This window comes from Parambassis ranga, chromosome 10, assembly GCF_900634625.1.
Source record: "Parambassis ranga chromosome 10, fParRan2.1, whole genome shotgun sequence".
Classification (NCBI taxonomy): domain Eukaryota; kingdom Metazoa; phylum Chordata; class Actinopteri; family Ambassidae; genus Parambassis; species Parambassis ranga.
Window position 1 is genome coordinate 12,213,778 of NC_041031.1, and position 21,047 is coordinate 12,234,824.

The 21,047-nt window shown below is 42.7% G+C and overlaps 1 protein-coding gene across 50 annotated transcripts in view; it reads left to right on the top strand.

Moving 5' to 3' along the window:
- The window catches only part of LOC114442521 (protocadherin gamma-C5-like), a 214,004-nt gene extending 205,640 nt beyond the window's left edge, over positions 1–8,364 (top strand). For 22 of the 50 annotated variants that reach the window (XM_028416175.1, XM_028416168.1, XM_028416169.1 and 19 more), the window contains exons 2-5: positions 1,818–1,876; positions 2,746–2,799; positions 5,248–5,345; positions 6,629–8,364. In XM_028416175.1, coding sequence (XP_028271976.1) covers positions 1,818–1,876; positions 2,746–2,799; positions 5,248–5,345; positions 6,629–6,912 — 495 coding nt within the window. In that variant the 3' untranslated portion in view covers positions 6,913–8,364. The remainder of the gene's footprint in view (positions 1–1,817; positions 1,877–2,745; positions 2,800–5,247; positions 5,346–6,628) is intronic. The other 28 variants (XM_028416194.1, XM_028416184.1, XM_028416186.1 and 25 more) reach the window with 6 other exon arrangements.
- Positions 8,365–21,047: the final 12,683 nt, after the last annotated feature.

Below are 21,047 nucleotides of genomic sequence, written 5' to 3' on the forward strand. Positions count from 1 at the left end.
AAAGCTTTTAGGTTAGTATGACAATCTTTTTGTAGGGATGAGAAGTCAGGTAATCCTTTCATCTCTCTGCTCTTCCGGAGGTTTGACTTCTTCTCTTCTCCATTGAAAACATTCTCTATTTTTTGTCTTCTGTCATTTGAGAAGCAACGATGCTCAGATAATTGAAAATAAACTCAATTAGCTTTGAATCCCTGTAAGCCATTAAACATATCTGGGGATTTGTTTTCCCTGGCACACTGTTGCTGTCTTAACCATCTTAACTTAAGAGCAGTTTGTAGTTCAGCTAATGAGAATGGCATTCCTTTGGTGTTACAAGAGTACTTTCACCAGGGTTTCCATAATGAATAGAAAACCAAGCACATCAGGTGTTTTCCTTAAGCCAGCTACAGGGTGCGGTATTCCAGCATAGAACCCACTGTGAGATCTGACCTTGGAAATGACAAGCGTGTGTCTGGGAGTGTTTGTGGTGAGAGCGAGTCACACAGCTGGAATGCTGGGCCTCTCTGTGGATGTTTGCCTCTGCTCAGTGCTGATGTTTTCTGTCTCTATAGAACTCAGACAGACCTACATGCCCATGCACACAAGCTTCTCTCCGAGTCCATTTTTAGGCTTCAAGCATCTACAAGACTGTCAAAAAGGAGGATAAGAGTTCAGATACATCCTCCACCTTTTCATCTTCATCCACCATGGGTGTCTCATGTTGAAATAATAATATCTTGAGTACAGTTTGTGCAGGCACGTTTCCAGAGGGAATAAATGCTTTGGAAAACAACTATGAATCCACTGACATCTATTTTCACTTATTATCAACCAGTTTTTTTCTGCAGAGATACTCAACAGCTCTCCCTGTTTCCTTATTTCCTTGTTTGTTCTTGTGTGTTCAAAAAGGTTTCCATTCACACAATCACCAGATTATTCCACAGTGCTGTTCCTTTTCTTTTTGTATGGAGTAGGATTTTAGTTTTCCCTCCTGTTCTCTTGCTTCTTTCCATCACTCCCTTGGGTTGGACAGCTCTTTTAATAATGCAGCACATCATCCTGTTGGCCTATCTCTCCAGGGAGCTCTTGTGTCGATTAGGCAGCAGAATCTGGAGCTAAGCCAGGGGTCTATTCACCGCACCACTGCACAACAAGAGAGGCTGAGAGAGAAGGAAAGAGCTAGGGAGATGGAACAGACTTGGTGACATGACTAGTGTGGTAGAGATGTACAAGAGTGCTATAGGCCTTAAGACATTAATAGAGTGTAGCGGGAACATACAGGGATAAGGGAGGCTTTTAATCGCTGCTGAAGTTTTGGTTTCAGAGTAATAGACTTCTTTCTATTCCTCCAAGGACTCTCTCTCTCTCTGTCTCTCTAGGAGGTGACTCATTTTGCCCCTAACAAAGTCTTGTCATAGTTCACATTTTCCACTTATGACCTGTGTATTTTAGTTTGATCTGACATATAATTGCTTTCAGATACTAGAAGTCCTCTGAATTTCTGTTTCTTTTTCTGGCTGTGTGGGTCCAGTCCAGTTTTCTCCTTTAGATACTTTGTTTTTTTATTTTGATTCTTTTGAGTTTTATAGCTACTGTGTGTGTGTGTTTGACTGCAACATTTAAGCTCCTAAAACAACATGGATGCTTAAACATACACCCACCATGAGCCATTTTTGGTTTCTCTACATTTTTTCAAAATCAGACAGACACAGAAAAGCACATCACTACACATAGAAGCATCAGCCGACAAACAATAGCCCACGCTTCACATCATGCACTTGTTACTGTTGTTGCAATGATACATTCATTTCATGTTGTATCTTCTGTTCTCTTTACAGCAAAAGCCTCCCAACAATGACTGGCGCTTTACACAGGGCCAGAGACCCGGACCTAGTGGGTGAGTAAACTGAGACACACACACACACACTGATTAGAAGCCCAGTAATTCTAAGGCCATGCCTGTCAGGAACCCAGTCAAACAGTTTTCAAAAATTGGGGAGATGGAAGAGAGTGCTACTATCATAACAACCTGCTGGCAGCAGGATGGTGTTTGTAAAGTTCTAATTTAAAATCACGATCTGACTATATGACATCACATTGATGATAAATTTATACATTTTGCATTTTTATTGCAATACCATGTTCAGTAAATTCCAGATTACTGAATTGCACTCCTGCAGGAGCATCTCTGCCTGTTTCCAGGCTGCTTTATAAAATGGCTGCTGCAGCTTCCACTCCCCCTCCCCCTCCCACTGTTCCTTTCCTCTCTGCGCTCCCTGAGCCTGTGCGCCATCACTCAGTACTACTGATGAGGCACAGTGACCAGAGCTAGTGGGGGGATGGGGTTGTTTTTCCCCTCTCTCTCTCTCTCTCTCTCTCTCTCTCCATTTTCTGCAATCACAGAGGTTGCACTAGCCTGAGATGTTATTTTTGACATCAATAATTCTCCTTCACCAAAAGATGAACCATGTGTTTCTGTCCCAGTTGTTTGGTTTAGTGAGCATGTGTATGGATGGTCGAGCCCCTGTTTTGTGGGCTGAAATGGAGTGTGTGTAGTTTTCACAACCATTGCACATTCTATGAGGCTTCTCCCTGAAGTACAACAGCTAGGGCAAACATATTAGAGACTGCGATTATAGACAAATTTGACATATTTCATGTGTCCTGCTGAGATCTCTCAGTATTTCCTTCTTCTTCACACTAACCCCATCCTTTAGTCAAATACACAATGATAATTTCAGACTGTATAACTTGTTGTGTTTTTAGTCCCCACATGCCATACGGTACACACATTCGATGGACGCCGAAGAGTGGGACAAGGTACTAATTTAGACCTAGAAACTGTATGGCCACTTTCTGTCCTTAGCAGCTGATCAGGGGGCAGTTTTGTCCAATAAAAGAGGAACTTAATCAGCTGATAAGGACAGAGTGACTGAATTTTTGTAGGTAGTGCACTGCAATTGAGTGCTGTGCTGTGTGTAGATGTACCTAACTAATAGCTTCTGTTAGTCTCCCTAAAAGTTTGATGGGGTTTGTTGATCGATGTGCATAGGCCACAATGCCTGCTGTGGCATAGAAAGGACTGTGACACTTTTGAGTTTTGTGTGCAGTGTTTTGTAGATTTGCCATGCAATGTATGTGTGCTGTTCTAGTTTGAGAGCTCTTCTTTTTCTCTCTTCTTCTATGAGACCGGCTTATCATAAAGTGTTGCCTTCAGTGTATGTCTGTGATGGTTATAGCTCAACATCACCATATTCGGCTTCTCATGTATTTATTAGTTGCCAGACAATGAAAACCTCTGGTTCATGAATGATTTCTTTACAAAGTTCCTCAAGTCATGAAGTAAATGAGGTCAGGAGATGAGACAGATGTCAGCTACAAACCATGTGACTGGAGGAATGGGCCTAAATTACATTTGAGGTTTCTGTGAAAAGCAGAAGAGCCATCATTGAAAATAAAACATGTAAACCCGATAGCCTTGTCCTGCCAGCTAAGGACATCCTTCTGGACATCCCAGTGTGCAATCTTTCCAGCAGGAAGTGATAATCCTGACCACAGGAAACGCTTAACACAACCACAGGATGTGATAAGTAGTGAGAGACGCTAATTTAGCACAAATGAAGCATTTCATTATCTTTTATCTTAAATTCTGTGACAAGGCACAAAATGGCTGCCCTGCCTTTCAGTCAGTGTGTTCTTGCCCAGCCTGTTTCTCATTGGATGCCTGGCAGGGGAAGTACATGTTTTCTCTCCCTCCGTCTCTCTCTGGCACTGAACTGAGAACCACTTCAGTAGTTTTGGCAGTGCAATGTGGCACACTGCACTTAAACAGAGCCTTGTTTTTGTGTTAGAATTCCTTTTTAGTTTTTTCTCTTTCTCTTAAGCCGACCAATTTGTCTTATTGGTTTTGAGTTAAAAAGAGTATCTCTGCTTACATCACATACATGAAACAGTCTGCTGTGCAAAAGCAATGCCCTGATACTGTCTTCGTAGAGGTAATGTAATCTTGCTTTTAAACAGCAACAGTTATCCTGAGTACCTGCAAGATAGTTGGCAGGTAGCTTGTTTAGGTCATGTTGGAGATGTTGCTATGGCTCCTCTGTGGATTTACACTGCTACAGGCTCAAGGGCTCTGTCGGGACCATAGTTTTTGTGGCAGGACTCCTTGTTTTTCCTGAGGATAGTGTGACCTTTACACTTAGGCCCACTAGGCTTTTATCTGAAGACTGGATCTGCAGGTCAAATGACTGGTATTTATTGGCTTCTGCTATGATAGATATCATGTCAAACATGACACCTAGTTGGACATGCTAATTTTAGCCCCAATTCAAGAACTTCTCTGCCAGTAAATTTAGCAATTTTATTAATTCTTTACCATCAACCACAGATTACATTGTTACATATTGTAATCCAGCATCATAAGTACAGATTTAGGTTTTCCAGTGGCGCCTTCATGTCATGGATACAGTTCTTGGTAGATGTTATGGTGCAGGAGGAATTGTGGCAGTGATATTTGATAGCAAGCATAACATTAGTGTGCTCAATCTTGTGCTCTATATAGATTTGCTTAAAGAATAGTTAGTTGTCATGGTGTTTTAAATGATTTGTGTGACTTCTTCGGCTTCAGTGCTAATGTACATGCAGCATGCAGTCAAAATAATGTAATTCAGTGGAAAATAAAAATGGACATCTAAGAGCTTAAGGTTGGGGTTTAGCACTCCAGAATGAAAACCCTGTGACCTGGTTGTCAGTTGTAGAGCTTGTGTTGGTGTGTCACATGTGTGGGAAATGGAAATGAGCAGGTGAGCATAGTGTGCTTTCTCCTTTGTTACCACCACATGCAAATTGCAGACTTTAAATACACCAGCCTTTGAAGGTGAGGTTTGGCCAGATGGAAATGTTTAGTGCTCACTGTGCGCTGCATGTTGTGTGTTACTATGCAGACAGCTATTTCCTTTAAAGAAGGGATCATTAAATATTTAAAGGGATTTACTAAACAGTAATGCGTTCATACGTCTGTAAATGCTGTGTGTCTGTGTGCAGACACATTTGTACATACACCTTAACAGGACTGTGTTTAAGACACGCCCTGTAAACTATACATCCCCCTCCTTATTTTGGCTGAGTTCTCCTCAGCTGTGTACTTTACTGTCAGCTGCTTTGCTTTTATATCATAAACCACCAACTGTCAAGCCAGTGAACTACACACACAACCTGGAAAGGACAAACCACCAGTTTTTAACAGTTTTCTCCTCATTTTCTCTACAGAGCAACTGGAGGACCAGAGGTTGCAATGGGAACTGGCCCCTGGCCCCAGCCCCCCACTGAAGCAGAGCAGCTCCAGGCCCTGATGGCTGCAGCTAACGGTGAGTCCTAATCCTTGAAAACTATCGGTTCATCCACTTTTTCTCTCTACAAACCCAGTTTCTCTGTCTTTGTACACATAGCAAGGATGCGTGGGAAGTGCCAGTCTGTTTAGCTTCCCTTTTAGTTAAGAGGGCAACTAGCCAGACTCACTCATTGATAAAGCGCTCTCTGTCCACATTGATGTTTCCATGTAGTGGCTGTGAGCTAATAAATAGCCAGAGGAAGCTTTGTGTGTTATTCAGACAGAGGCCATGCACTTTTTGATACAGTACAGCTTATGTGTTGAATGTAACAACACAACAGAGAGGCATGTTTCCAGTGTACACACTGATCACATGCTCAGTGTTTGATTCTAAGCAGACCTATATGTATAATCACATGGAAAAATACACTTTGAAAGAAGGCCGGACAAAGACAAACTCAACTAGATTAAACACTAAAAACAATCAGGTCATTGTTTCCAGTGTTATTTCAACACATCATATCCACACACGCACACCCTCCCCCATCTTGGACACCGGACACTAAGGGGAATTTTGTCATCAGAGCGGGAAAAGTCCCAAAACACTTGGGCACAGTGGCGACCTGCATGTCAGCACTGAAGGTTAGACTGAATGAACACTTAGTCATCAGGGAGTAAAGAACAAACAGTGCATATGATAAATACTGAAGGTTGTCTCTACACTTAATGTCACTGTCCATAAGAACAATGCAGGAGCGAACACTACAACATATTAGAGGAGAACATATTACACTGATGTTTTGAAAGCCAGCACAGTATGTATTGTAGTTTTCATATTGCTTTCTGTGTGTATATAGGCTGAGAGAGTCTACAGGAAGGGGGAGGGAGAGTTTAGTGTCTCTGGCTCTGCAATGCAGGGGCTGTGAGAGAATTATGAGCTGAGCAGCTACGTCACACACACACACACAGAGAACAGGACATGCCTGATAGAACAGACAGCAGTTTGCTGGAGAGATGGTTTCATCATCCATGTTAAAACATCTGCACACTGTCCACCATTTTGTAACACCTGTTCTTTTGTTCAGTGGTCTCAGTTTAGTTCTTCTCACTGCAGTGTTGTTTAATCTCACTAACGCTCCCTTTAATCAAACACCTCTGCTTAAAAATAGTTTGATTAATCTCTATTCTCTCCTTTCTATGCCCTATGTCTGTGTAACACTGTCATATTACAACTCTCCAATGCTTGTCTAACATGTTTCATCTCTCTCAACTCTCCCTCCTCACCCTTGATCCCCCCCACTCTGTCTCTCTTCTCCCCAGAAGTGAGTGAGGCTACGGCCACCCTCGGGCCTGGCACTATGGGCCTAAGCACCCGCTACAGCCCCCAGTTCACCCTGCAGCACGTGCCTGACTATCGCCAGAACGTCTACATCCCAGGCAGCACGGCCACCCTCACCTCCAACCCTCAGCAGCAGCAGGCCACGGCCCAGCAGGCCACCCAGCAAGCCCTGCCCCCACCTCAGGCCTCTGCCCAGGCTGAGCCCCCCAAGGCCGTTCAGACCCCTGCCTCCAAGAAGAAGTCCACCAAGAAGGAGAAGAAGTAGATCTGGACAGGGAGAGAGGAGGTAAAGGAGTGACAACCCCGGCCTAATCTGAAGAGAAATTCAACCCCCCACACCCTACCATCAGGTATCTCACTGCTCTGCTGTCACTCCTGGTAGCTACAGCAGATCACGTTTAACCATGATATTGATGGTTCTTTGAAAGTGTCTCAAAGAATCTGAATGTGTGAAGGCTGTTAGTGTTTCTAATCTGTGCTGTGCTAAAAGTCAAGTATTGTTCACGTGATCTGTGTCAGTAGATATGTTTGGCAGGGTATGGGGGGTTACATTTGCCCCCCCCCTTTTTTTTCTTTTGGTCAAAAAAAAATTTTGGACAACTTGGACAAAGAGATTCAGTGTGAGGAACTTTGCTAGGGTGACAAGGCTATGTATTTACAGATAAAATGTTAATGTCTTTCATGTTGGATTTATTGTGCACTCTCCCCAAGGTGGAGAGTCAGCTATTGTAAAGTACGCTAGTTGCCATCCATTAGATTCCTATATAAGGTCAGCCTTGCAGGGTTTTGGAACACAAGTCCTGTGGATATAAGGCTGTTGTTTGACAGGTATTACAAACTCTTCTGCATGCTCATAAAGGTTCAAACCACATATACTAGTTTAGAATTGCAAACTATGCATTGCAAAAGCAAGAGGAGGACATCCTGAATCTATCGTCCTCCTCCAATCGCAGGTCAATATAATGCACATGTAGCATTTACTTGACACAAAATAAAAATTACTTTTGTAATCATAGTTTAAAAAAAATAAGATTTTAATCTTCTGATATTTTTATGACCTGAGCATGCACCCAGAGGAGGAGCTGGCAGAGAGTGGGGTGGCATGGATTCTCAAGCTGTGCTGTCCATGCAGGTGGTATTAGCAGGTTTCTTGTACAACAGCTCCAGATGGGCTGAGACATGCCCTGCACCCCCTGCCTTTCCCTCCTCACACCCAGCTTGTGTCCTTCCCTCACTCACTAAGCCACAATGAGAGCCAAACAAAAAGAAATGCACTGTTCGTATTCTGAAGATGAGATGAAGTAGGGGTAGTAATCACTACAATTTTTAGGGAAACATGTAGATGTGATAAACTTAAGTGCGTAGAAGTGCTTTGTAGGCTTCTAGGGCCTCAATGGAGTATTTCCCTTCACTATCCTGAAGTGCTGAAGAAACTTTTTTTTCTTTGGGAGATAATGATACAATAGCATAGAAGAATTTGTTTGTATAAGATATGAAGTCTTTACTTTGCCGTCCATCTGTCAGGCCTCTGATACAACTGCATGAAAAAAGGCAGCTTGCAGGCTGGGTCAGGGGGAGTGGAACAGCTAGTGAGAGGTAAAAGGCAGAGGTGGCACCATTGTATTGACCAGGGGGTGCAAAACAACCTTGGCTCTACCCACTGAATGTACAAAGGAACTACTGTTGACCCCTCAACGATCTTTAATGCACTGACCAACATCAAGGTCAACAGAGCCAAGCACAGTTGTCACTGTTGGTGAGCAGATGCCACCCTCACACCCTTTGAAATATCTCCCCTCCTGTGAAATCAATGGGAAACCTCAGACTGTCTACACCTCAGCTCTTCTCTCCACTCCCTGTCCTGCGAGGCTCTTCCCCACTGTAAATAAACACCAGTCCTGTTGATGGTATGAGCCAGGTGTTTGTATAGTAGGGACTATGTTTAACATTTTCAAAATAAAAGTCCCTCTCCACAAGGCGTGGCTTACTACTGGAATGTGTTGCATTTTGTTTTTCAAGAAAAATAAGAAAACCACACTTAAAAAACATCAATGAATAAAAATTTGAGATGTTCTTCAACTGTTTGTGTTGCAATGTAGTAACTAAGCACCATTGAAGCCAACTAACTCTTCAGTGTAAATAAATTAAAGACAACTTTAGATAAGTAAACTAAGTGACACACGTAGACTAGTTAACTTGTGGTATGTGTTGCGCATATTTTTGTGTTTATTTTCTCTCTACTATCTTTTATCACCCAGTAAAGAAGCAAAACAAAAAAAAATATGGAAATGTTTCTATCCTTCTGTAACCTCTTAATGTTCTTTTGCGGTGATTTAATCTTGTGCATTTGTGAACGAATGCCTCTCATTCTCTTTCTGTCCATATGAACAAATGATTATAAATATTATATATGTGTAAGTCTGTCCGCTGCTGAATTAATACTACTCTATCCTGCTGTATTATCTTTCTTATCAAATGCTTAGCCCCTTCCACGCTATACCTCTGTGTTACTCTCTTATTTTTATGCTAATATTTATATTGCTGTTTTATTTTCGCTTGAACACTGACATTTCAAATAAAAAGATTCTGAAATCATTTAAAAAAATACTCATGTGTGGTTTGTTTTAATGCTAATAATACCTAATATTAATGCAGCTTGAGTGATCAGGCTCCTGTTATGTCATGTTTGGCAGTGCACTAAAATCTTTCCTGTGGTGTCCTTGTCTGTGACTGCTGCATTACATGAAGCTTTGCTCTGTCACTTGCCCATTTCAGGTTTTTCTGTAAGCCTGTGACATTGAAACAAGACAGAAAAGAGCAAAACAATGCAGGTGTGTCAGTTAAATCTATCTATACATACAAAGGAATTGTGGAAAAGTAAAAACATGTCTGCATTCACACTATTCTCTAGCTCATCATGTCAGAACCACATGTGCTTTATCTTTCCCCTCTCAGATCTGGGGGCCATCATAGGGAATGTGTTTGTCTGCTCAGTCTCTTTGTGCCTTTCACAAGGTCTTACACAATAACATACGTCCCTATAAATAGCCCATGGGACGTCACTGAGAAAAACAAAAGGAGCAGGCTTTACCTCACTGCTGCAGATGTTGGGGGATGGAAGGAAGGACTGAGAAGCCAGAAGGATAGAGATGATGCGAGTGTTGTTCATGAATCAGGCATCCATTCCTGTTAATGGAAGGCATTTAAGAGCATACATAAAAATACTTGAAAAAGAAACATGTTTAAACATTACCAATTTGCTTGTTATTCACACGTCATTATTCCAACATAAAACAGCAGATTTACTTACCCAAAATGACTGGTTCCTCTCACTCTGCTCTCCTTGTAATATATGGTTCCTACAATTCTGTATATCTTTAACACAGATCTGTGCAGCAGCCTGAATGACCTGCTGGAAGACAAACTTGTTACTAATATAACTGAATAGCAGTTTGTGCGTTCATGTGCCAAAAAAACAAGAAATAATCTTCATTCCACAGTCAACTCTAAAGTCACCTAAACGTGGTGCAGTACAATGTAATGTAAATATTTTAAAAAGTTCATTATCAAAAAAAAAAATAGCAACACATGGTAATGTATAGTAAAAATGATCAAGAGAATGTCAGGATGTCAAAGATGTCTGTGTATGCAGACAAATCTGGCCAAGTTAGCATAATAACCAGCCTGTATCCTTACATAACACTTGGTGAGTCAATGTACTGTCTAGTATTTAGCCATTACTCCAACCTGGCAACACAGAGAACCATATGCAGGAAACATGGCAGAACCCAGTGAAGGAAATCCCACACACAGAAGTGGATGAGTCAGAGGTAATAAAGCACTGTGGGTAAGTCACAGTTTGGAGATCACTATTTGATGGCTATCTAATTCTGGTTCAATCAGAGGAAACACAGTGTTATTCATACTAGGTCATAATGCATATATTGTTAGACATAAATAGCTTTACAGCAGATGTTCGTCATCCTTGTGACTCACAGAGACTCCTGCTGTCCTCACTGTCCCCATGTGTCACCCATTTCCCCCCAGGGAGAGACCCAACAGAATGAGGAGATTGTTCTTTTATTGCCCCCTTAATGTCCCCCCACCTTATCCCGCTTAATTAAGCACATTCCTGCTGATTATGCTCACACAAAGTTATACACAATAGAGAGACACACACACAGAAACAAATGAAAAGAACAACTTCAAACCAGTGATGTATAGCTGATTTGTCAGATAGGGAGTCAAAGATGACCAGAACTTGAGAGAGAGAGAGCTCCTGTGTGTCATAACAACATTAGTCAGAGGGCAACAGGATAACAACAGGCACCATCACATCCTGAGCGTGACACATGCACATTCATGCAGGAACCATGTGGCAGCACACACAGACACTCACACTCAGGTTTGGAAAAATGTTTTACACACGAACACAAATGCTGAGAAGCAAATGTCCTGCATAGCTACATAATCACATTCATCCTAATTTGTCTCGATTCTCATCACCAGAGCACAAATCACAGCTTCCTCTCACTTCCAGTTTGTGGAAGCAAGGATCTGATTTCAGGCCAAGGATCTCAAAGCCGGGTGTGGCGTAACAGCCCACTTGTGGCGGGACAGGAAGTGAGTTTCCGCGGCTTTTTTTTTTTTTACTCCACATTAGTTAAGTGCAAGGAAGGAGCCCCCCCCCCATCCTTTTCTCCCATCCTTTCCTCCCCCTCCCTCACTTCCTCCCGTCCTGCAGCTGTCTCTGCAGCATGCCGGGTCACCACATGTTGGAGAACAGAGCTCTGCTCTGTGCATATGCACACTGGGATAAAGACCAGCTTAATCTGGACATGAGCAGGGAATAACCCTGGGATGAAATATATATGCATTTGCAGCATCAGTCAACTTAAGATGGGCCTAAATCCTAAATGACACACTTAATGAAGATTACATGAAAGTTCCAGAGACCCTGGAGCAAGTTAATATGATTTCTCTCTACAGCGCTGAGTTTTTGGTGGATGTTGCTCATAAAGAATTAACTAGGACAGAACAAATGGAAACCTGTTTTTTAAGTTGCCATACTTAGCTAGCTCTATAAATATCCCTGACACTACTCCACTACAACAACAATATCCAATAATATCCACTAATTTGTCAAGTATGGAAACACATATATGCATATTTGTTCTTTACCATTATTTCAATGCTGTGCTAAACACACAGAATTCCCCAAATGTCTTACATAACTTTCACAAAAGTCTATTCATTTATTATTTCATCAGAGAGGAATGTGCCTGTCAGGCAGAGTTAACAAGGAGTTCAGTGGCATTTGGTTGAAAAAAGGAAGAGGAGGCCATTGAGAAGGAGCACTGGAGCACTGGAGCCTGGACGTTGCTAAGGCTAATGCTACCCTGATTTAAAGAGACACAGTAATGTGCTGGCTCAACTAAATCACAGAGATGGAGCTGTATCAATGTGGAAGAATAACACAATGCTCCCTTTCAAAGCTGCAAAGGCTTTTTTCTCTTCATCTGAAAAGCCCCCTCTCTCCCTCTCCTCCTCTCTCGCCTCATCTCCTTTGCCAAGAGCTCTTGTGCCTGTTTTCTCAGCTGGGAGGATGGAAATCAGACAGGAGGAGGGGAGGTGAGGAGACAGGAATGAAGGAGGGGAAAACAGACTGCAGAAAAGACAGGGCTGAAATAGTCTGATGAAGAGATGGGGTTAACTGATTTTGCTCCAAGGAAAAACAAGGATCAAAACAAGCAGGGTCAGTAAAGTCATGTGACCTGCTGATAGGCAATGGACAGAAAAATGTAATTTGGCTTCAATTCAGACACAATACGATACAACAATATGTGTGTCTTTAGGAGATCAAAAGCTTCCATCTGGTGCCGTGTGGTTTGTGGGCATCCACTACCCCCACACTGTCCACACACACACACACACACACACCCATAACCCCAATCCCTCTTTATAAGCTGAACACCCCATAAGCAGCTACCGCATACACCCCACCCCACCCCAGCACTCACTCACACATGCAGCTACCACACCCCCAGCACAGTTTATTTCTAATCCATTGCCTCCACCGCTGTGGTCGTCATGGTAACGGAAAATTCCTGATTTCAATGACAGAACATACAGGAAAAGGAAACTAGATAATCAAACACACAGAGATGCAACAAAGAAGCCAGTATACTATATCAGCACTCGTGTTTCCTATGTGTGTGTCTGTGTTGTTGGCATCACTGCACATGGAGGATGTTGTGTAGCATGTGTAAGATTCTGTACATGCCATGGCATAAGCTGAGGAGGTGAGTGTGTGTGTGTTACCAAAGATCGGACATGCTGTGAATGTGCAGCTCCTCAGACATGCAGACACTGACACAGAGGCATGTCGACAACTCAGCGCCATGGCGACAGGTGTTGCCGCGGAAATGGTGCAGCTGCTGCATGGATATTTCAGGCTAATAAGCGTGCACTAGCAAGCAAGTCTCCACTTTCTCTCCCCTCCCTGCCACTTTACTCCGATCCCCGAACCAACACACCCTAAAACTGGAAGCTGGAATCCAAACTCTGAGGGGAGTCCCTGTGTGTTATTATATAAAGAAGCTATATGAGAGAAGAGGAATAACTTAAAAATATCTTTGGTGTCAGCGATGTGTGAAATAATTTAACCATGAATCATATATATAATGATTATTCTCAATTTAAAAGAGAGACTGTCTTGTTGTGAACCATCTGAGTCATGGTTTGTCCTAAAAGCTCAGTGAACTACATCTAGTCTCACAGAAGACACATGAGCAGCATAAAAATAGATCCATTCAATCCAATTTACAATAGATCCATGTTTTTCTGTTAAACTCCACAAAGAGCTGCTGGCTGGGTGACAATGGAACATGGTTTCAGGAAGTCCTCGCAGCTGGTTGTAGCACACATCATAAACAACTTTACATGTTTTGTTGTGTAGGAATTGAATACATGACATACAATCATTGGTCTTTTTGTCTAGTCTTTATGCTAAGCTAAGCTAGGCTAACCACCTCACAGCTCACTTACTCATGTGACTCTTGGCAAGAAAGAAAATAAGCATATTTACTGAATTGTTGAAATACTCCTTAAACAGGAAATCATAAGAAAGTTGCATTTTTGTGAACCTCTGGGGAGTAACAAAGTGAACCAGAATGCACGAAATGAACAAGGGACCATGGGAATATTTTGAAAGCTATATCTCACATTCTGACAGTGATCTGAATATCAGCAATGCAGTCTGTTGCATCGTGGTACCCATGGGACAGGTGGTAAACCCATCAGCAGCGTAGTCCTCTCAAACAAATATGAAAAACCAATGCAAGTACAAGACATTGCAGAGGTGTACAATGATCACCCCTCCAGGTAAAGACGCAGAGGACAAGGCACACGTTTTTACTGGTGAAAGAATCATCCTCATCCATTCGTATCAGAGGAAAGCTGATAAGATCTATGAGCCAAATGTGTTCTGCTTTTAGGATTTTTTGACGCAGTGCAGACAGACACAAAACTTCCTGTTCACCATCTCATTTGGAAATCTGCATGAATCATGACTAGCTTGTTTGCATAAATGTGTGTCTGTGTATCAGCAGTAAGCAGGGAAAACAACCCTCTGAGAGGATTAATTAGAAAATACTGCAGGATGTTCTGAGAAATGAAGAGGGGGAAAAAGGAGAAGGGAAGAGCGAAGAAAAAAAAAAAAAAACCTCCAGTGCCCTGAATTCACTGCTCTCATGGCACGTCACCCCCCATCCCTCCCTCCCATCTCTCACTCTTTGTTCTCTCATCTTACACACTGCATTTCTGTCAGCTCACAAAACTCATTTACTGGCTCAAAATCGTTTGTTTTCGTTCTTTTTTCCTTCTATCCATTTCCTTCCTCTTTTGTTAACCCAGATAACCAGAATTTCTGCCCTAGATAAAATGGAGGTCTGTCCGTCTTCTTTTGTGACCCCGCCTTTCTTGCATCTGACTGTCCCTGCATGCCTGTCTGCCATGCCTTCTCTCCTCCCGTAGTGACCTCTCCGTGTTTCCATCTGAGAGGGCGGTGGAAGTCCGTGGAGCAGTTTGTGACACATCGCCTGCCTGTGTCCATAAAGCTCAAATATTCATGTGCCAGCTCTGCACTGTGCAACAACAGATGATGTCGGTGAGCAAAAGACTCCCAGTTTCCATGGCAACCTCCACCATCCATTCCCATCCCATCCCCTCCCCTCCCCTCCCCTCTTGACTTAGTTTCATGGTATAGGGAGGAATTGCTGTGAGGGTGATTACCTCTCTGGAAAACATGCAATAGAGGGAGAGATGTTAGCATCACAGGGAGTAGATCACAATGTGTATGATTGAGTATGAAATGAGAAGGAAGGAGAAAAAACTACAAATAAATAATGCAGATCAGTGTAAGGCAGAAGACAAAGGGGAAAAGATGGAAACTTGTCAACATGAACAAGTCTCCCTGTCCTCCTGCCAGCTCTGCCTCATGTTCCTCTCCTCTGTGCCGCCTCTTTGTCCTTTCTCTGCCCCCCCACCCATAAAGTAGGAGCCCGGCACAGTGACTGTAAGCTGCTTAATATAATACAGCTGCACAATGGCTTCTAATGCTTCTCCTTTACCCACAAGTCTGCCTGGCTGTGTGTAAAATGGATCTAATGCAGCACACTGCCCCCTATTTCCATGTACCTCTTTACACAGGCTGCTACAGCTACATCTCTAAAATAGATTTCAAAATGGAGGATTTGACCCATCAGCCCTGTAGAGCTGTGACACTGCACATCCAGCTACAACCAAGCTGTTTACTTATATTCTCATCGCCTCGGCTCCGCTCATTGCGTCATGCCCGAGCGAGCATCATCTGCAGATTTTACTACCCTCCATTAAAGAAGCCCTGCCTTTTCAGCTGCAGCTATACATTCACATCTGTGTTCTCCCCATCTAAGTGGGTCATCGTTAGCTCTGCGTATATTTGTCTGCATTTTCTTTTCCTCCCCCTGATGACACACCGGGCACCATTTTATAATATAAACTCATGTTCCTTATAGGTGTGAGGAAAAAAATACATTAACCCTTGCATATTTAGAGAGAGAGATCTGTTGTAAATATATAGCAAAAGACAAAAAGAGAGAAAAGAAATGATTAAAGGAGATGAGGTAAAAAACATGAGGAGGAGGAGACATAAAAGAGAAAACATGAGGGAAGCAGACGAGACAGGCAGGCAGGGGGAAAAGAAGAAAAATCAAGGAAAGTCAGGAGCTGATTTTTGCCAGCAGGAGGTAAGGGTAACCATGGTTACCACCAGGGAAAGGAGTGATGTCATAGACTCTAATAGGTGCTTGGCACGGTGGTGGGATTTTTGGGGTGTTGCAACTCTATCTTCACCCTCAGCAGTTTGTCTCATATTGAGGAGAATGTATGAGTCTATCACATTAATCAGTTTGTGAGTTGTTTCTTAAATAATTAAAATCTTTATAATTATAGCATTTTAACATGACAGAAACAACAACAAAATGTGTGCATCTGTTTTGAGTCATCATGTGAAATATTCAGTCAAACATGTGCAAGTGTCCACATATGATCCTCGAGGATGAGACTGTCAACAGCCAAAACACTTGAAAGCATCACTGCACAGATTTATCTGGTAATAAACATCAAGCTGCTGTAAATGGTGTGAGGAGTATACATTTCTGTCTGTGTTATTATCTGCTCTGTTTAACCTCAGCATGTCACTGCAGATGTAGGTTTGTCATCTTCACCCCAGACTAACCCTGTTGAGACAGGAGGGCATCTTATATAGGACACACAAACGAATGCACATTTACATCTACTACTGCACCCAGAGGGAATCAGACTGCTGCAGGCTAAGCAAAAGTAGGTCAATTGCCTGACAACACCCCTACCTCCACCAAAGTGTATGGACATATACTGTAGGGGGCAGAAGGGAGGGGCACACACACACACACACACACACACAGAGTACAGTTTGAAAAACAAACTTACTATCGCAATGACATGACAATGCAGCCACCCACAACACAGTGGTCCAATAAACATACAGTAAACAAACAGGAAGAGATCATCAGAGGGATAAGGGGCTTTAGACCCTCAGCTACAGGATATCTCCACTGTCGATACAGATCCTCAGTCATCCAGGCCATTTTCATTCATCAGTTCTAGAACTAATGAAGCTGCATGGAGGAGCAGTGACACAAGTCCAGATGCCTCACTTCAACATTTGAATGACATCTCCACTGTTTTAACAAAGCCATATAAACTTTTATAGGATCACTCTTGACCAGGATTTATATGTGTCACTCAAACTGTTCTTCTGATTTGGTCACTGACTGCTAAATAAAAGAGGCAGACAGACAGACAGAGTTACATTTGCACATCTTGGGTTTCACTCTTGCACACATGTATATCACTGCCTGACACACACTGCAGGTCAGTCACATTAACACATTGAACGATCATCAACACGGGGAATCACATCTCACACCAGACACCAGACTCTACTCAACATGGCTACAGGTTGTCAACTTCTCACCAGAATCTGTGCCTGATATTAAATGTCAGGTTTGTTGGGGCCACACTGAAGTCGCCATGCAGACTCTGACTGACAGATATCAGCAACAAACAAGCCTCGCATGTCCCTTCCCACACAGCATGTGAGGACTTTGTGTAGGTATTCCTGACTCGCTGCAAGTGTGAAAGAGAAAAGGGAAGAGGTGGAAATAGAAAGACAGAGCATCTGTGTGTGTGGATTTGGCTACAGGACATCTTGCATGCTTGTTGATATTCTGTTTGCATCAGCCCTTCAGCACAGACTGCAGAGCAGACAGACCCTCCTCTCCTTTTTACGGGGGGGGCTCCACTGTGGATTAGGAGCATAGTTACATTGTGTCGATGGCAAGTTATATATGGTTTGTGGTGAAAGGAAAACATTAACTATCAAAAGAAACAGCAATGAAGACAGACATATTTCTCATAGTTTCATCATGCCAGTTGACGGTGGAGGAAAACCCCTCTTTGCTTCCATGCCATTACCAACAACACTGATGACTGAAAAGGCAGAGACACAGAGACAGTGATAATAAGGAGGGGAAAAAAGCACCAAGCTAAAAATAAATAGGCAAGGTCAAAATATGAACCACCAACAACCAAACAGACTCGTAAGGACTACTGCACATTTTCCCTCTACAAAAGCCCCATCTGCTCTTTAACAGGATTTAATGCTTGGGTTGTCTCTATATGTTTGACATCTTCAGGTCTGGGGCCCACTGCTGGACAAACACACACCAGGACTCTAGTCACATAGGCTCACACTGACATGCAGGACATGTGGACTGTTTTCTCAGCAGATACATCAGACATCATATTATTTTAGAGACAGACATGCTCAAACGCACAAACAAGAAGCAAACAGAGGACAAATCAGGCAGAAAAATCAGATGACTGAATGGAGAGTTAATCTGAAACAAAGGCACTGATAGATGTAAGAAACCAGAAAGAAATAAGCATGGAGGAGGCGATATGGAAACAAAAGCCGAATGACATCCAAGAAAAAAAAAACAGAATCATATGTTGAAGCAAATCATGGATGTGGAAACAGATGTCTGCAGGCAGAAACACATGATGGAGATGTCACTCAGCAGTGTGATGCACAGCCAATCGGTTGACACTCCCTGGCCCATGTTAATAGTCTGCTAATTGTGTGTCACATGGAGAGTGTTATACAAGCAGCTGAGTAATTTGATCAAGAGGATATCATTAAGATGACCAGCGCAGGGAGACTGAATGAAACAGGCAGATACACACTTGCAGATGAACATGCAGCCACATGAATTTATGCACTCTAGCAGGCAAATTCAAGAATAATGCAAATAAGCCCTGACGCATATTCAAATACACACTATGATTCAAAACATCTGTCAAGGCCCTATTTTTGTTGCTTTCAGTCACTAAGACTCTGTTTCTCTGGAGTTTAAATGCCACAGTCGTGTGTATTTCTCTCCTGAAAGAAGAGAAAGTTGGGAAATGGCCAATCTAAACAACAGTTCTCAGAAATGGAGAAGAGAGAGGAGCTGTGTGGAGTGTGCAGCCAAGTTAAAGACATTCATTTCACAGCCCTGACATGGTGATGCTAATAGCAGCCAGAGAAATGCAAACACACACACACAAGATAGCAGTCATACTTTTCCTCTTGCTGAGGTCACATCTTGTCTTCAATGTCTAGCACTCCCTCCCTCTCTCCCTCTATCTCATCTCCAGGAGGCAGAGGGGTGGCAAAAATGCTCCGAGGTTCACTTTGCTACCTGGAGACCGACAGTCTCGCTCCTCCAGCCAATCAGAGGCTGTGAAAAACAGCCTCCTGCTCTTCTATTGGTCCTCTGCTCCCAGGAACCCATTGCATTATCAATGGCCGTGTCATTGTGTCGTCTGGCAGCGCTGAAGCCAATTATACTGCCCCCTTTCTTTGTTCAGACCTCTTTTCTCCAGCAGACCCCCTTCACGCATATAAGGGCTCAGACACACAAACACAGACACACACATACAAATCTCCCCTGACTCCCCTGAGTGTCACAACAAGAAATTTAGGGAGTCTGGGAACCAGGAGGACCTGAAACTCATAGTAATGAGACAACATTATAGATCCAGTCATTAAATGACTTTACACAGACTGTAGACTAGAACGAGTCTCAGTTTAAACTATATTAAAAATAAAAATATAATCAGTTGATTCTTATAAGGTAAACACTAAAACATATACACTAAAATTCGCAAAGAACTCATTTTTGTTCAGAAGCAACAGTAGAAAACAGCTGTTTATGTTAGTCTAGTCTATATCAGTCACAAGTTTGGATTTGCAGAGTTCAAATATCCGCGGGGCCAACGAACGAGCAGGGCACAAATAACAAGTTGGGTCAAGTCTGGATAGTTAGAAAGGCAAATCAGGTGGCGGTCAGGGTCAGGTTGTGTGCCTGGTCAGTTTGTTTGGTTGCGGGTTGGTTCAGATTAGTTATTAGGCAGGGGCAAGTCCGGCTGCATGTCTGGTCACATCCCAGTCTCCCTCCCTTCAGTTTGAATCATGTTTGGCAATCAGTAGGTTTTTTACACCTGGAAAATATTGACATACTGTGTGGTGCAGATTGACTCCTTTTGTGGGTGCCAACAGGACAACCTACCACACAATTTGTTTAATGCTTTATTGAAGGTTGCAACAAGCATAGAGCACTTCACCAAAATAAAGTAACAGTGGCAAAGGACTGATGCAAACCAGGGACTCAGTGAAGGTTCGCTGTGGCTTAAGGACCTCTTCCCTCTCACGCAGACTTTAGCAACATCATATGAGAAAATTCCTGATTTGTGAAGGCTATATGTGCGTGAAAAAAACCCCAAAACATTACAATTCAATGAAATATAAGGACAATATGTGTTGGTGTGCACGAAACAATAGATCACATTGTATGTCACATGATGAGATCTGACTGTGTTGGGTCACTGGCCAGTTAGGGTCAGTTCAAGGCAGGCCGTTTGGAGCAAACCTATCCTTTTTTTTTAAACTCGGTATTGATGTTTCAACAAAGACATCCAAAGACCTGTAAGCCTTTTTTCAACTCAAAGACACACCTTAAAGACCCATGGATCTTTTCTTAAACCGCCAGCTGCACTGGACATTCACCGTGCACATCTACATAAAGCACACAAACTTCCAGCTATGTTGTGTGTTCTCAGCAGCTCCCACAGTGAGCAAAATCCCATTTTTGAATCCCTCTTCACAGGACCTCTTTTTGTTTTCTGTTTAGTTTGTAAATCTGTTTGTAGAAGACTTTCTCGCTTCATAGTGCGACCCACACTATAGCCCCTCTGGCCAGTTGATTGTAGGATCATGAAAATTGGTACACATATGTGGCACCTCAAGACACACAAAAAAGTCTCTTGGACACTCTTTTCGGTGTACGTCTCTGGAAATGAGAGGAGAGGAGACCATAGGAGAGGAGACTGTGCACAAGTTGTGCGACAGCCCTGTAATGCTGCTTGCATGTGTGTCTTCTGAATTTTCACAACACAACTAAGAAGAACAGTGCCACACAGAGGCAAACAAATCACTTCAACAAGCCAATAACAACCAACCCTATAAAAGTTCACTTCTATCAGGACCAGATGTGTGAGAACTTCCTGTATCAGTCTTCAAAGAAGCACGAAGTGCAACAAAGAAATGATCCACAGACATTTTTACTTACTTTAGTGTCAAGCCAGAATCATTACTGCCCTGTGGCCTGCATGTGTGTGACCTGCAGAAAGATGAAAGGAAGTCAGACCTTTCTGTTTCAATTAACGGCGATGATTAATGAGGTAAAAAGACGGCTCAGGTTCACCAAACAGCAG